At 44.2% G+C, this 15,399-nt stretch overlaps 2 protein-coding genes across 3 annotated transcripts; one reads left to right on the forward strand and one right to left on the reverse strand.

The window, feature by feature from the left end:
* Positions 1-315: 315 nt before the first annotated feature.
* LOC123047264 (G-type lectin S-receptor-like serine/threonine-protein kinase B120) lies at positions 316-4,488 on the forward strand. Of its 2 annotated transcripts, XM_044470760.1 has the most exons (8): positions 316-636; positions 732-2,385; positions 2,725-2,823; positions 2,914-3,101; positions 3,178-3,388; positions 3,488-3,725; positions 3,812-3,962; positions 4,037-4,488. In XM_044470760.1, exons 2-8 carry the CDS (start codon positions 1,128-1,130, stop codon positions 4,337-4,339), a joined length of 2,448 nt encoding a protein of 815 aa, XP_044326695.1. In that variant the 5' UTR covers positions 316-636; positions 732-1,127; the 3' UTR covers positions 4,340-4,488. The 2 variants fall into 2 exon arrangements, with proteins under 2 accessions (XP_044326695.1, XP_044326694.1); XM_044470759.1 differs by having other exon boundaries at positions 316-2,385.
* Positions 4,489-9,617: 5,129 nt separating this feature from the next.
* Positions 9,618-12,690, reverse strand: LOC123047266 (transcription factor bHLH112). The gene is made up of 7 exons (XM_044470762.1): positions 12,226-12,690; positions 11,532-12,036; positions 11,290-11,403; positions 11,005-11,070; positions 10,708-10,773; positions 10,465-10,527; positions 9,618-10,310 (listed from the first exon to the last, which is right to left on the reverse strand). The coding sequence occupies exons 1-7, from the start codon at positions 12,558-12,560 to the stop codon at positions 10,152-10,154; spliced, it is 1,308 nt and encodes a 435-aa protein (XP_044326697.1). The 5' UTR covers positions 12,561-12,690; the 3' UTR covers positions 9,618-10,151.
* Between the last annotated feature and the right edge of the window lie 2,709 nt (positions 12,691-15,399).

Below are 15,399 nucleotides of genomic sequence, written 5' to 3' on the forward strand. Positions count from 1 at the left end.
ACTTGATTAATTTTTTTCAAATGTTTGGTTAACATTTATTAAATACATGATCAACTTTGTTCATAGTTGTATATGTTTTGTATACATGAGAAACATTTTTTCTATACAAGTTTAGCCTTTTTCAAATTCTTGATTAATACATTTAAAATTCTTAATGTAATTTTTTCTGTAATATATATTTTTATAATATTTGGAAGTACAAAAAAAAGGCGTATAAAATTGAAAAACAGAAAAAGAGGCTGTTCCCTATGGCCTCCCGTGCGCTGGGCCGTCCCAGTCTCGCCAATAAGCGAGACACATAGCGCCCGCTTCGACTCCGTCGGCCGTTACCGCCGCGCAATGGCCACATACTGCCGCCGCCGCCGCTTTATCTTGGTCCCTCTCTCCCAGGCGGCCATAGCATCCGGCCGGTCGCGGTCATCCTCTGCCGATTTCCCCTTGCCCTCCACCGGCGCCGTCGCCAGAAGCGATGTGCCCGCCACGCCCACCGCCGGAGTTCCTTCCGCCACATATGTACGGCCGTAAGCCGATTGAAGCCCCATTAATCCCTCGGGTTGGTGCGCCACCCGCCCCTCCGCCGTCGGCGTCCGGCCGCCACCGTCGCCGCGAGCCACCCCGCCGGAGCTCCACCTGACGGTAACCCATTTCTTAGCATTATCCCCTTTCCTGTTCTTCAGTAAGACTACTGCTTGTACTTCTCATATGTGTCAGTTTCACGGTGGCTGATGCAGACAACACAGCGAAAAACTGTAGCCTTGCTAGATAATTTTCCTGATGTGAAATTCCCCACGGAGACCAGAGCAGCAGCCAATGCTGAATAATACTCAGTCTTGGCCTTGCACCTCATCTTATTGTGTGGTCCTAGAATCACCAACGTTCCGGTCGAGCTGGACATACAAATGTGATGACTGATGAGCTAATTTTCAACGAAAACCGCACAGAAAAATCATAGCAGCGTTCCCCTTTGTTCCATTCAACTTCATGCCATGTCGTCCAAGGGGCCGACCAAACAATCAATACCAAGCATCTTCATGCCATTCAACTTCTCCTTCCTTGGCTCCATCTGAAAAGATCTCCCTCCTTTGATCTCCACAGCAGAGGCATATGTGAGAGAATCCTGAACAGGTATGGCTCCTCATCCTCTCCGGGTGTTCGTCCTCCTGTCATTGATCTGTCTCTGCAAATCCGATGACCGCCTGACTCCTGCAAAGCCGCTCTCCGCCGGCGACAAGCTCGTCTCAGACAATGGTGTCTTTGCTCTTGGCTTCTTCTCCCCCACAAACTCGACTGCGGGCTCATACGTCGGCATATGGTACAACGACATCCCCAAGCATACGTATGTGTGGGTTGCTAACCGCGACAAGCCGATCACCAACGGTTCTCCCGGGAAGCTGGTTGTGACCAACAACTCTGACCTCGTCTTGTCTGACTCCAAAGGCCTCGTTCTTTGGACAACCATGAACAACTTCACAACCGGAGCCACGGGAACTTCTGCTGTACTTCTCGACTCCGGGAACTTGGTCATCCGGTTGCCAAACGGCACAGAGATATGGCAGAGCTTCCATTACCCAACCGACACCATCCTCCCCGGCATGCAATTACCACTGAGCACAGATGATGATCTCTACACTCGCCTCGTGGCTTGGAGGGGTCCTGATGACCCAGCCACGAGCAACTACTCCATGGGTGGTGACTCTAGTTCAGACCTCCAGGTTGTCATCTGGAATGGGACGAGGCCGTATTGGCGCAGAGCTGCATGGGATGGTGCGTTGGTCACTGCCCTGTATCAAAGCAGCACAGGCTTCATCATGACCCAAACAACTGTCGACATAGGGGGTAAGTTCTACTTGACATTCACCGTCTCCGACGGCTCGCCAAGCACGCGCCTGATTCTGCACTACACGGGCATGTTTCAATTTTTGGCATGGAACAGCACCTCATCATCATGGAATGCTTTCATAGAGCGGCCTAATCCTAGTTGTGACCGCTACGCCTATTGCGGACCATTTGGTTACTGTGATGCCACTGAAACAGTTCCGAAATGCAGCTGCCTCAGTGGGTTTGAGTCTGATGGTGTAAACTTCTCCCGAGGGTGTCAGAGAAAGGAGGAGCTGAGGTGTGGTAGTGGAGATAGTTTCTCGACCTTGAGTGGCATGAAGACACCTGATAAGTTTGTGTATATCAGGAACAGAAGCTTTGACCAATGCGAAGCAGAGTGCAGAAACAACTGCTCTTGCACCGCGTATGCTTTTTCTAACATGAAAAATGGCAGCACGTCTAGTGACCAGTCAAGGTGCTTGATTTGGTTGGGGGAGCTTGTCGACACAGGAAAGTTTCGTGATGGAAGTGGCGAGAACCTGTACCTTCGTCTAGCCAGTTCAACAGGTATACATCTTTCCTTATGCGCTTATGGATTCACGGTGTGATCTATCCCTTTTATGTCGAATGCTAGATGTGGTTTAGGATGACATACTAATCATGAAAAACACAACAGTCGCAAGAAATGCATGTAAATTTTGAAAGCATCATTCTCTTGCGGGACTATATTTCTGCCTTTCTGCAGTTGAGAAACAGAGTAATGTATTGAGGATTGTACTCCCAGAAATGGCTAGATGCAGTTAGGATGACATACTAATCATGAAAAACATAAAACATGCAAAAAAACGCATGTTAAATTTTGAACGCATGATTCTCTTCCTGGATTACATTTCTGGCTTTATGCAGTTGACAGAGAGAGTAATGTGTTGAAGATTGCACTCCCGGTAATTGCTAGTATTCTGATACTCACATGCATCAGCCTTGTGTGGATATGCAAGTCAAGAGGTAAAAACAATATTTGCTTTACTTTCTCAGGGTGCAATTTTCATGAGTTATTCGTAAGAAATAATATTGACCTGAATCTGTTTTTGGCAGGAAAACGACGAATCAAGGAAACTAAGAACAAATATACAGGACAACTGTCAAAAAAATCCAAATCTAATGAACTTGAGAATGAAACTATAGAACTTCCATATATTTGTTTTGAAGATGTTGTTACTGCAACGGACAATTTCTCAGACTACAACATGCTCGGGAAAGGTGGCTTTGGAAAAGTTTACAAGGTAATAATTTTTAGCCTGATCATCGGGAAAAAGTTCGCCATTTGTTGTTCAATTGAAAAATGATGTCTTTATGTAGGGCCGGTTAGAAGGTGGCAATGAAGTTGCTGTCAAAAGACTCAGTAAGAGTTCTGGGCAAGGGGCCGACGAGTTCAGAAATGAAGTGGTTCTGATTGCCAAATTGCAGCATAGAAACTTAGTTAGGCTTCTTGGTTACTGCACTCATGAAGATGAGAAGTTATTGCTATATGAATACTTACCTAATAAAAGCTTAGACACCTTCCTTTTTGGTATGTTCTGCTCTTATGGTCATGTCTCGCAAAAATATTCTTAGAATAACTGAAGTTGTGATGGTTGTTAATGATTTTTATTTTGCACTTTCTTGCAAGATGCCACAAGAAATGGTGTGCTTGATTGGCCGACCAGGTTCAAGGTAATTAAAGGAATAGCAAGAGGGCTTCTTTATCTCCACCAAGATTCAAGGTTAACAATAATCCATAGAGATCTCAAAGCAAGCAATGTCTTGTTAGATGCGGAAATGAACCCTAAAATATCAGATTTTGGTATGGCAAGGATCTTTGGTGGAAATGAACAACAAGCGAACACTATCCGTGTTGTTGGGACATAGTAAGTAATATATGCACTAGGTAAGGCTTAACATTGTAATTTTATTCAACTTAACTAATTCAATTTTCTTGGAATGATTCAAACAGCGGTTACATGTCTCCTGAATATGCAATGGAAGGTTCCTTTTCCGTCAAGTCTGACACGTACAGCTTTGGCGTTCTACTGTTGGAGATTGTAAGCGGATTGAAGATCAGTTCATCCAATCTCATAATGGATTTTCCAAGCCTTATAGCTTATGTAAGTTCACTACTATGCTCTAAATTTTTTGCAACTCAAAACACTATAATAAATTGAGGATTTCATTGGTTTAGGCATGGAGCTTATGGAAAGATGGAAATGCAAGAGAATTGGTGGACTCATCCATTGTGGAGAACTGTCCACTTCATGGAGTTCTGCGGTGTATTCAGTTAGGTCTGTTGTGTGTTCAAGATGATCCAGATGCTCGTCCACTCATGTCATCCACTGTATTCATGTTAGAAAATGAAACAGCCCCACTTCCTACTCCGAAGGAGCCTGTATATTTTAGGAAACGGAAGTATGAAATTGAAGACCAAAGAGATAACGTGGAAATATCTCTGAATGGCATGACTATGACAATGCAAGAGGGGCGCTAAATGTTTAGTTCCATTCTTTTCCTTTTTTGTAAAATTCTCCAATTTGTTCAGTTGAGAAATTCAGTGATTCATGTTCTTACCGACAAACAAATATTTGACTTGTAATCCTCTCTGTGCTATTTTCATGGACGTTTTTGACATTTTGTGAACTTCAATGGTCTGTTATTTGTTTTCACCTTTTCAAGTGGAGAGGCTACCTGATTACACAATTGTTTCCTCTTGATGAATTTTCTGCATCCCAGCTTCCTTGGTTAGTTAAGGGGCCTGAAATTCCAAGTTTTCTCTGAGCTAGCATGCAGTGCATCTTGCTATGTAATCCACTTTTTATCTTCTGCTGCTAGTGGCGAGTAAGCTAGGATTACACGCCCAAAGTCTGACGATGATCTTTTGTGTATTCAGATGGCGTGGCCGAAACTTCAGGTATGGAAAACTCTTGGAAGTTCAGGTCCAGCCTCGACGGAAAAGTCAGAAAAGTGGGGCTTCTTTGGATCTATCAGTATCTATCAGAAAGTTAGAAAGGTATTTTCAAGTGTTCTTGCGCCTGTAAGACCAGATTAAATCTTGCCAAGCCAGCTCATCCAGAATGCGGTTTAGGACATTCAGCTAATATTTTCATAAATTAATTTCAACATCGCTAGCCTAAATCATTTAGGATCATGTATACCTCCGCCGAAATATCAGAAATCACACTAAAATATTTAGCTGTTGCACTTGCGCCACCCCTTTCATCATTCAGATAGCATTATTTTCACTTGAGAGCAATAATCTTGAATTACACTCTGCACAAGCGCACATCCATTGTGATCGTGTGGTTACTTTTAAGAGTGCTTGCTAAAAGACAAAGAATCAAGATAAAGGTGTTGAATTTCACTGTAGGTCTCTGCACGACGTGAAGTTGAACTTTGTCTTGCACGCCGGCTCCACGAGTTCGACCATTACTCTAACATAGGGTGTTGAGCTGCATGGTGGTAGCTTTCACAGAGGGTGAAAACAGAGTCAAATTCAAAAGTTTAACACAAATTCTTTCTATGGCAAGAAACAAGGTCAAATTCTACGAAAAGTACACGATTTTCTTTCATCCCAAGAACAGGACAAATTTGAACAGGACAAATGACAGTCATCCACGCAGGTAGACTCAGCAAGACCTAATAAAAAGTAAAAGTGTGCTGGATATTGGTTCTCATTTTTTTTTCTCATGAAAAAAGGCCCCTGCCAGGGATGGAAGCGCTTTTGCATGTGTGGCATCATGTGGGTCCCAACTGTCAGCTAAAATCACAAATATTATTAGAATGAAAACCAGGTCGCGCCGAGGGATTTGAACCTGTGAGATCTCGGTCTATCACCCGTGTGCTGGTTAGCCACCCGCCCAGAGTTTTCTTTTTTTGATCTATTCATCTTCAATCACGTCAGTACAACGAACACTAGAAATAATAAAAAATACATCCAGATCCGTGGACCACCTAGCGACGACTACAAGCACTGAAGCGAGCCAAAGGTGTGCCGCCATCATCACCCCTCCCTCGTCGGAGTCGGGCACAACTTGTTGTAGTGGACAGTCGGGAAGTCATCGTGTTAAGGCCTCATATGACTAGTGCACCAGAACAGCAACCGCCGCCGATAAACAATAATGTAGATTGTGCTAAGGCCTCATAGGACTCACAGAACAGCAACAGCAACCACCCGCGCAGAGTTGAGTTGATGACATACAAGCATATGCTATTTTTATATTTTCACATTAAATAACATAAATTAAGAATTTCAATCCGGAGAAAAAGTTATGGCCTTGGGGTTTCGAACCAACGACCTGCGTGCCTATGGGCTACAATTTATGTTATTTTTTTTAAATAATCAAAGTTTAAAACATAAATTATAATATAAATATGTACATAAAATAAAGTAAATGATAGTAAAAAAGTTCACCTATTAATTTAGAAAATCCATCAAATTAAATTATTAATTTTTGTATAATTTTGAAAAGTGTTTGTATTTAAAATAATTTAAGAAGATATATTTTAGAAATGATCATATAAGTTCGAAAAATAAAAAAATATAATAAATATTCATGTTGTATTATTGTATATAAAAGTGATCATGATTTAAATTGTTATGGTTTTTTAAAAAGTGTTCATACATTTTAATAAAGTTTGTGTGTTTTATAAAAAAATGTATTTGAAATAAATATAAATATATGTAGGAAAAAATATTGGCCTAGCGTGCCTGCAGACTACTGATTATCAAATGAATACATATTTACAATTACAACTATAATTATAATTTAGATATTTTTTACATACTTGGAAAAAGAAAAAGAAAAAACTAACATGATTAAAATGGGTCGCCCTAACTGCCGAATGGTTTAGTCTAGTAGGCGATCTGTCGTGGACATAGAAGCTAAAAATCTATTCTAGCTACGCGCTTACCATTTGTTGTATTGGTAGTCCTTGCTGGTATCTCTCTTGTCGCTGTTTTGAAATCCCTGTGCCGGGTGTTTTTTAGTAATCAAATAGGGCACGAAATGTTATGTTAATTTCTTCTGGGAGGCCTGTTTTTTTTTTATTCTGATAAAATTTGTGATATTCCCTCACAGGTGGAATCCTACAGGGGCTTTTTGCAAAAAAATGAAAATAAAAATCAAAGGGGTTTTCGCAAAAGGAGCACGCCACACGCCTGACTCCACCATGGGATCACTGACAACGGGCCTCATGCCACGATGGCATGACCCGTCAGCATCGCCGGTGTATCCAAACGCGACTAGCACCGTATTTGCACGTCGGAGTCAAGTTTTTGCACCAGCTTAATGTATGCTGCAAGTTCTACCACTAAAGTGACCATTTGCGCCAAGTTCTAGCATCATCGGTGTAATTGACTCTTTATTTCCTACTGCGTGCAGCTTAATCCTGGAAGGCAGCTAACATGCTAGCATGTATCTACTCTCTTCGTTCCTAAATATAAGTAGTATACATCCGTATGTAGTTCAAATTGAAATCTCTAAAAAGACTTATATTTAGGAACGGAGGAGTATAATTTAGTGCATGCATGGATCCCTTTACGCCTACAAGTCGCAACCACCTTAACTAACTCGTGCATTTGTCGCAGGCAGCTGTTGGGCCATAGTTGTTGCATCCTCGGTCGAAGCTGTACATTACATGAATAGTTTGCAGTCAATCTCATTGTCGGTTCAAGAGCTTATCGACTGTGACACGGAGAATGATGGGTGTGAGGGGGGTGAGAAAAAAAAGGCCTTCGGGTATATACAAACAAATGGGCTCTCAAGCGAAACTGGCTACCCATACATCGATGAGAGGAGTAAATCAGGTTGCAAGCGGAACAAAACAGGAGAAGCAAGGATAGCAGGCTTTCGATTTGTCAACCCAACCAAGGATGCTCTAGAGAAAGCGGTAGCAAAATAACCCGTGGTTGTCAGTTTGCAGAGTCCCGATGATCTGCAAAAATACAAAGGAGGCATCCTGGATTATAAACCTATCGGAGACTACACCGGCAGCAGTCATGCTGTCCTGATTGTTGGTTATGGCATAGATTCAGACAGTGTCAAGTACTGGCGCTTCAAGAACTCGTGGGGGAGAAGACTGGCGTGAGGATGGGTTTGGGAGGATCCGCAGGCACATTGCCGGACAAACGAGGTGTGTTGGGTATTTTCATGCACCAAGGAGTATATCCAGTGCTTAAGGACTGATCAATCTATATGGTAGCATCTTTTGTTTGTAAAAAAAATTATCCCCTTCCTAGTTCCATATCTTACCATTGTTGCACCTTTGCTCGTGTAGTTGCATGCATATTTTTGTCTATGTTGTGACGATGTTTTTATATGTGTAGTCATTGTTGGACTTCTTCCTAATGAAATTTTATTAGTTCTTGATATCTAATCATTGTTGCTATTAAGTTTTTTTTTCTCGAGCAACCGGCAGGAGCTCTTTTATTATGCTTTGAGCTTACTGTGAGAGGTGTAAATCGGGTCGCAAGAGGAACACCACAGTAACGAAAGGACATCATGCATTGTCTATAACCACATATACCATGAGGATCTTCAAGCTTCTGCTTGGATTGTGTGACTACCTAAATCAGACGACTAAAAATGTATGGTTACTTTTAGGAGTGCTTTTTAAAAGACGGAGAATCAAGATAAAGGTGTTGAATTTCACTGTAGGCCTCTGCAGACGTGAAGTTGAACTTTGTCTTGCACGCTGGCTTTACAAGTTCGACCATTACACCAACGTAGGGTGTTGAGCTGCATGGTGGTAGCTTTCACAGAGGGTGAAAACAGAGTCAAATTCAAAAGTTCAACACCAATTCTTTCTATGGCAAGAAACAGGGTCAAATTCTACGAGAAGTACACGAGTTTCTTTCGTCCCAGGAACAGGAAAAATCAGAGGTTCAACTTATATCGAAGGCACGGAGAATTGGTGGGCTGAGGAGAAACTAAGTACTCCTACACAGTTCATGCATCTCCTCCAAGTAGTTTATTGCGTTCTTCTGAAGAACTGTTATTGTTTTTATGCCAACCATCCCACTATGATGTTCAGATTACTATTAAAAAAAAACTGGTGCTTTACTCTTTTTCATTTCAACAGTTTTCCACGCAGGTAGACTCAAAGAGCTAAAAGTGCACTCGATATTGGTCCGGTACCATACCACCCAAATGTAAAAAAAGCACAGGAAAAAGGGGGTGCTAGCATGCTGCTAGGGATAAACTGTTGTGCTCAGCACTCAGCAGCCAAGCTTCAGTGCTGCAACACTTCAGTTGAGATTCAGCCGTTCGCTACTCTCGGCGTGTCGAACTTATCTGAATTTCATGCCGCGAATCACTTTCAGGTGAGTTTCATCGCTTTTACTACCCCTACTACTCCCTCCGTCCCATAATATAAAAGCGATTTTTACACTAGCGTAGTGTCAAAAACGTTCTTATATTATGGGACAGAGAGAATACTTGTTATGCAAGAGTGATTTTTTCTACTCCTGCTACTTGTTATGCAACTGAATTTTCTAAATTGCTTGGATACAATTTCAGCGATGAGTATACACGGGACCTGTCTCGGTTGGTACCAGTGAGAGGAATGAAACCTAGACCACACAATAAGAAACACATAGAAGAATATGCTATACACGCATGCTGATATCCACTGGCTCAGAAATGGAATAGTCTAACCTGAAAGATTCTGGAAGGCAATATTCAAGAAAAAGACACACAGCACGCACAAATTCTGGAAGCCCTACTTAAAACAAGAGCATGTGGCCGGATCCAAAGGTGTAAGCCGCATGCTGAGATCAATCAAGGGGAGATGCCGCTTCTTTATTTGGTAGTACAAATCCTTAGAGAAATTGCTACAGACAGATCTGCTTTGATCCATCATGGCTGAATTAAAGTACTAGTAGTAGTTCTTTCTTAAAACAAGCTGTTCCACAACTGCCCAATGATGCAAACCTAACAACCAATCATACAAACCCGATCGACGACGACGACGACGACGATCGAATGATCAGCGCGACATAATTCAGTAGTACTCCTCTCAGCTAGCAGATCCCTTAGTCAATATATAGATTATTCCCTGATGAACCTGAAGAATGAGCCCAAGTCTTCAAGCACTCATTCCAAAGGTTCATCTAGCTTAGCCATATAATAAATTAAGCTTCCTTCCTTGGTGGTGCTACTACATGTTACAAATTATGCTCATAGGCTGTTACTACGAGATAGCTCGTCAAGATCGAGGAACGTTGTCATCGGATCGATCTGTGCGTGGGGTTGCTTCTGATCGATCGGATCGGAGCCGTACGTTCATCAAGCCTTCTTCTTCCTCTACCTAAATTGGGGGCCGAAGGGGTTCCAGAAGTCGACGGGCACGTCGCTGGCCACGGCGAAGGTGCTCGATATCGGCACCAGGCACAGCCCCCGGCCCTTGAGCGACACCTCGCCGCCGTCCTTGCACGACTTGTCGGGGCTACCATTGCTCGAGCTCTGTGACCAGACACGCGCAGACACATGTAAAAAGCCACCATCAGACATGCAAGCACTTTGAGACTTGAAATGGCAGCATCCATGGTGCAATGGAAAGTGAGAGAGAGCAAAGCATGCAGACTGACAAGCACGCCATGGATGTACATGGACATACCTTGAGGTACTGTGGCACTTGATGCTGATGATGGCCGCTCTTGAGGTATGGGGCGCTGAGCACCTGCATGCAAGGTTGCAGAGACAAATGCTGAGCTCGGTCTCCAATGGAGTCTCCTGGAGGATGATTCGTGGGCGGAAACCGATAGAGCTCGTGCGTGCGTGCGTGCTCGGGGCGCCATGATTAAAGCGTGCGTGCATGGGGGCATGGAATCATATGTAGGGACTTGGAACGTGCACTTACACCAACTTGGTCGTGGAGGAACTTGATGTACTCGATGGTCTCGTGCAGCACCGACGCCGTATCCGTCTGCAGCACGCACAACGAGATTGTGTGTTAGATACTCCTCCACATGTGTGTTTAGATGATAGTAGATCTCGAAAGGCGCGGAGGAAAGGATGAACGCTTTTGCAGAGAAGAGATGCGCATTGGATGATACTCGAGGTCATGTGCAATATATCTAGCATTTGTTTATGTGATGCATGCATGCATGCATGAAAAGCCTAGGTAGCTAAGCGAAGCTAGCAAGCAAGCTTATACCTTTCCGAAAGGAGAGACGAGCTGTTGGAGCGCTGTGATCCTGTCCCCTAGCTTCTCCTTCCTAACCTGAAATGTGTTGCGTGCACAACTTTAATCAATCGGTAAAGATGCATCATGCATCGATATGGATGGGCTTGCGTCTATGTATTATACTATATGTAACATCAAATAATGTCCATGGTGTTTAAGAGATCCAAGTGGCATGATTTGTGACCTAACCTAACCATCTATGATTTAAAGGTAAGGTATGAGTATGACTATGAGCATGCATGCATGCATGTTTACCTTGAAGGTCGGCAATGGCGACGGCGTCTCCATTCTTGGCTTCTTGAACGCCGGCTCGCCGCCCGCCTTCTTGGCCACGATTGAGCTAGAGTCTCCCACGCCTTCTAACACAGTCTACAGACAACCAAGGTAAATTACAATCAGCCACCTACTACATCTGTACGTGCTTCCATGAAATATTTGCAACTGCTAGTAGAGTATCGTAGTAGTAAGTACTTAATCATTAGCACAAGCTTACGTACCTTAAGTGCAAGGTTTGCCCCGCGCGGCGCCGGCGACGGTTGTTTGGCCGCACGCACGCTGGTGTTGTCAGTCGCCGGCGGCGCTGCCATGCCCATGCCGAACCCGGCAGACTGGTTCCAGAACGCGGCGTCGTTGGTGAACTGGAGCGGCTCCCCCCTGGCACCTGTCTGGCCGCCCATCTGCTGGTACTGATACTGTTGCAGGAGCCCCGCCGCCGGTGCCGGCTTACCCGTCGGCTCGATGAGGCTCCTCAGCAGCGACGACTGGAACCCGTAGGGCGAGTTCGGCGACAGGAGCAGCTCCGGCGCCCCCAGGCTGGAGAGCAGCTGCTGCTGGCGGTGGTGATCGTCCTGCTGCTGCTGATGGTGGTGGTGGCCTTGTAGAGCTAGGTCTAGGTTGTTCGGCGCGGCGACGGCGTTCATCATGCTCTGCTGGTCCGTTCTCGAGCTCATGTCATGGTGGCCAACTTGGAGAAACCCATGCATATTACCAGCACCGCTGCTCCTGTTGGAAGTTAAGACACACATACACATGTAGATTTCGTTAATTAATTTCAGTGCATGTCACGGGAGTATGTACTTATGTGGATCGATTATCATCATATGATATGATAGTAAGAGATCACGGGCGAACGGCGAATCAATCGAGCAAATTAAGGGCAGGTGTGGAATTAAGTGGGAACGAACAACTCACATGTAAGGGTTGTTCCAGTCGGCGAAGCCGGCGGCTGCCGGGTCGTTGATGCTGGCTGTTTCTTGGAAGGTTAGGGAGCTGTTGTTCCCGGGCGACTCGGAGGAGGCCGTGGTGGTGCAGCTCTTGGCCTGCTTCCCGCCGTCCGCCGCCACGTCGTAGCCACCAGCAGCCAGACCGGCCGGCCAGGTGTTGAACCCGGCGAGCTCCGTCGAGCACGCCGCGGAGGGCACCGCGGCCGCCGCGTTGCTGTTCCACCACATGCCGTGAGACACGGCTCCGGCACCGCTGCCGTTATACATGGCTGGAGCGGCATGCATCAGCTGATGATCTCCCATCTCGTCGATCTGCCGATCACCACAGCTCCGTTTCTTGGTGGATCGATCGATCTCGGAGGGATAGGAGCCAGATGCAAGGGAGTGGTGAGTGCTTGTTGGGTGGGCAAGGAGAGGAGGGAGGGGAAAGGGGTGAAGCTAAGCTCAGTGGAAAAGATGGGGTTGTGTGGTCTGGGTATATATAAACCGTTTGGAAATGAAACGGAGAGGAGAATTTCGCCTGCCTGACCGGGGCTTGGGTCGTTGGCGGTCTTCCGGCATTGCGTCAGCTGGTAAATTTCAAATCGATCTGGTGCAACAAATCATGATCAAGCGGTCGTTGAACGACCCACATCACTAGAGTAGAGCGCTACTACACAACACTCTCGTGCACACACCGGTAGTGGTCTGTTTTAACTCTCGATCTTGTCTTGTAGTAGTTGTAACAGTAACCTCTTATTGTCTTAGGGTTTTGCCGTATGCCGTAATGCCAGATGACTACCAACAACGAAAGGGACTTATCATAGTGTTGTTAAGGTTCATCACACTAGGTGCAATCTTAAAGACTAATCAATACTTCCTATGTCCGAAATTAGTTGACGTTCAGACAGATGTATCTAGCACTGAAATACATATGGATACACCCGTTTGGGTGTCATCTAATTTCGGAAGGAGTGAGTATTTCTTTTTCCCAAAAACCTTGAATGGAGAAAAGAGCGAGAGACTCTGCTTATAAGGAAAAGTGGGCCGAAAACCTCATGCTGACTACTCCCTCAGATCCAAAATAAGTGTCATGATTTTAATTAGGTCAAAATTGAACTAAAATCATGACACTTCCTTTGGATCAAAGGAATTAGTTAATAAATAAACCAACACAATAAGCTCAAACCTGCTAGCTATACTAGATCTGCCGTGAGAAATCATTTTTCTGGGCTGCTCCTCTCACTTCCAAATACACCACTTGCTCACACACCAACATCTACGCATGACAAGCTACATGCCCAGCCAACACACAAACATTCGGGCGTGTCGTTCCAATGTACTTCCTCTGTAAACTAATATAAAAGCGTTTACTAATCGTTAAACTAATATAAGATCATTTAGTGATCGTCTAAACAATCTTATATTAGTTTATAGAGGGAGTACCAACCAAACAACCCCGTTTGATTGCGTACCTTGGACCAGAAAAATTGTCCAACCTTCTAGCACAAGATCATCACTCTCTGCCATGCCGAACCACATTCCCACCCAATTGGTTCATCGCTGCCGCACCTCCTTTGGGGTCGCTCCCTCGACTCTCAACAATCCCTTGGCAACCCTAGCACCAATAGGAACAACTCAGTTCAAGCTAGCAACAACTAACAATTTCTACCTACCAAGGCCGCTAACCAAGAGTCCATTGACCCTGCTAGACAACATGTTGTGTGACTTAGTCCTAGGTTAAAGCATTCCGGCAAAACTTGAGGACCGAAAACCCAAGCCACGGGAGACAAACTTAAGTATCCGTGATGACGCCTCTAAGGAGGGGAACATTTATGTGTTAAAAGTTGATATTGTCTCGGTACATGTGTGTTATAGTATTTCAATACTACGGACAAATCTTGGCAAATAATTGATGGTCACAAAAAAAAATCACGATGTCTTTGTTCCAGACAAGTCGCATCTAGCTATAACCTCAAGAAATTCTGATCCTTCAATCTGCTCTTTTATGATTCTTCAGTTAGAGGCTCGGACAACTAGCTAGACATATAATAGTTAGGATTTTAGGGATATTGAGATTGCAAAGCAGGGATCCAATAATTGACATATGCCGGGCGCCATGCATGCATGTTTCACACATTAGAATCAGGATAAATATGTCGAATCGGTATAAAATATGTTATCTGTTACTTGCAAATAAAACAAAGGAGTGAGACTAGGGTATAAATTCGAATGGATCAATCAAAGGCATTGACCTCCAAAAGGAGGTCTGGCTGATGATAGCAACACAGTGAAATGAATTACATCATCCAGAAGGAATGTTTGATGAAATTGCCTAACTGCTATAAAGGGGTAATGAACTCTAGTAGTAGAACTGTTGGACCTAATCTTTTGTACCAAGAAGTCACGTCTGTGTGCGCTATAGTCGGCTAGAATTGATCTAATCTATCCTGGCTAGTAGCGAATTACTTTCAACGTGGTGATAATTGCAAATCCTCTGACCATCAGCCTTTGTTTTATTTTGTTAAGCATTCCGACCAATAGAAGATAAAATTCAGGGGTCACGGTCCGATGCAAATTACTTGCATACCCTGTCCCTGATCCTACTAATCGTAGTTTATAATATGTGTAGCATGCGGAACATATCCAGTGATAGTAACGTTGTAGCTCTCGCTAGCATTATGCATTTTAAATCCTAGCTAAATTTTACTATAGCGTCACAGTGGAAGAATGGTCGATGGATGCATGCATGTGCCCTTGGTTTTTGCTGTAAGAATTTGTCGTGCATGCGTGCGGTTGCCGGTGATGAAATTGTTTTTGGTCACAAATGAATCAACCATGCATGCAAGCATGCATGTGCTTCGTTGAATCTGAAAAATGAAATTCAGATGTCAAAACGTCAGTTTCGTTGGGGATGGGTGACGTGATGCATGGAAGAACGCCTCCATAACGCACGCGTTAGGCACCCCATGTTTGTCCTGGATCGTTATGATTCCCTCCGTCCCGTTCCTTTTTGGATTTTCCCTCCACGTAGTTATATTCCCTTCCCAGTTCAGACTAGCCAAGTCTCAGTTTTTTTTTAAAACAAAATCAGGCTAGCCAAACTCATATTATTCCCTTTACTATACTTTTCTTCTCCTTACAGGTTGTGTAACCAGGGGCG

This window comes from Triticum aestivum, chromosome 2B (assembly GCF_018294505.1).
Source record: "Triticum aestivum cultivar Chinese Spring chromosome 2B, IWGSC CS RefSeq v2.1, whole genome shotgun sequence".
NCBI classification, from domain to species: Eukaryota; Viridiplantae; Streptophyta; class Magnoliopsida; order Poales; family Poaceae; genus Triticum; species Triticum aestivum.

What these genes read in the sequence shown, in the direction of transcription:
- LOC123047264 (XM_044470759.1), top strand. Translation starts at nt 1,128, where the DNA reads ATGGCTCCTCATCCTCTCCGGGTGTTCGTCCTCCTGTCATTGATCTGT. An exon ending in GTGGATATGCAAGTCAAGAG is followed by an intron (nt 2,824 to 2,913) that starts GTAAAAACAATA and finishes TGTTTTTGGCAG; the next exon opens with GAAAACGACGAATCAAGGAA. An exon ending in ATCCGTGTTGTTGGGACATA is followed by an intron (nt 3,726 to 3,811) that starts GTAAGTAATATA and finishes TGATTCAAACAG; the next exon opens with CGGTTACATGTCTCCTGAAT.
- LOC123047266 (XM_044470762.1), bottom strand. Translation starts at nt 12,560, where the DNA reads ATGGGAGATCATCAGCTGATGCATGCCGCTCCAGCCATGTATAACGGC. An exon ending in GACTGGAACAACCCTTACAT is followed by an intron (nt 12,037 to 12,225) that starts GTGAGTTGTTCG and finishes AACTTCCAACAG; the next exon opens with GAGCAGCGGTGCTGGTAATA. An exon ending in TCCTCCACGACCAAGTTGGT is followed by an intron (nt 10,528 to 10,707) that starts GTAAGTGCACGT and finishes CCTTGCATGCAG; the next exon opens with GTGCTCAGCGCCCCATACCT.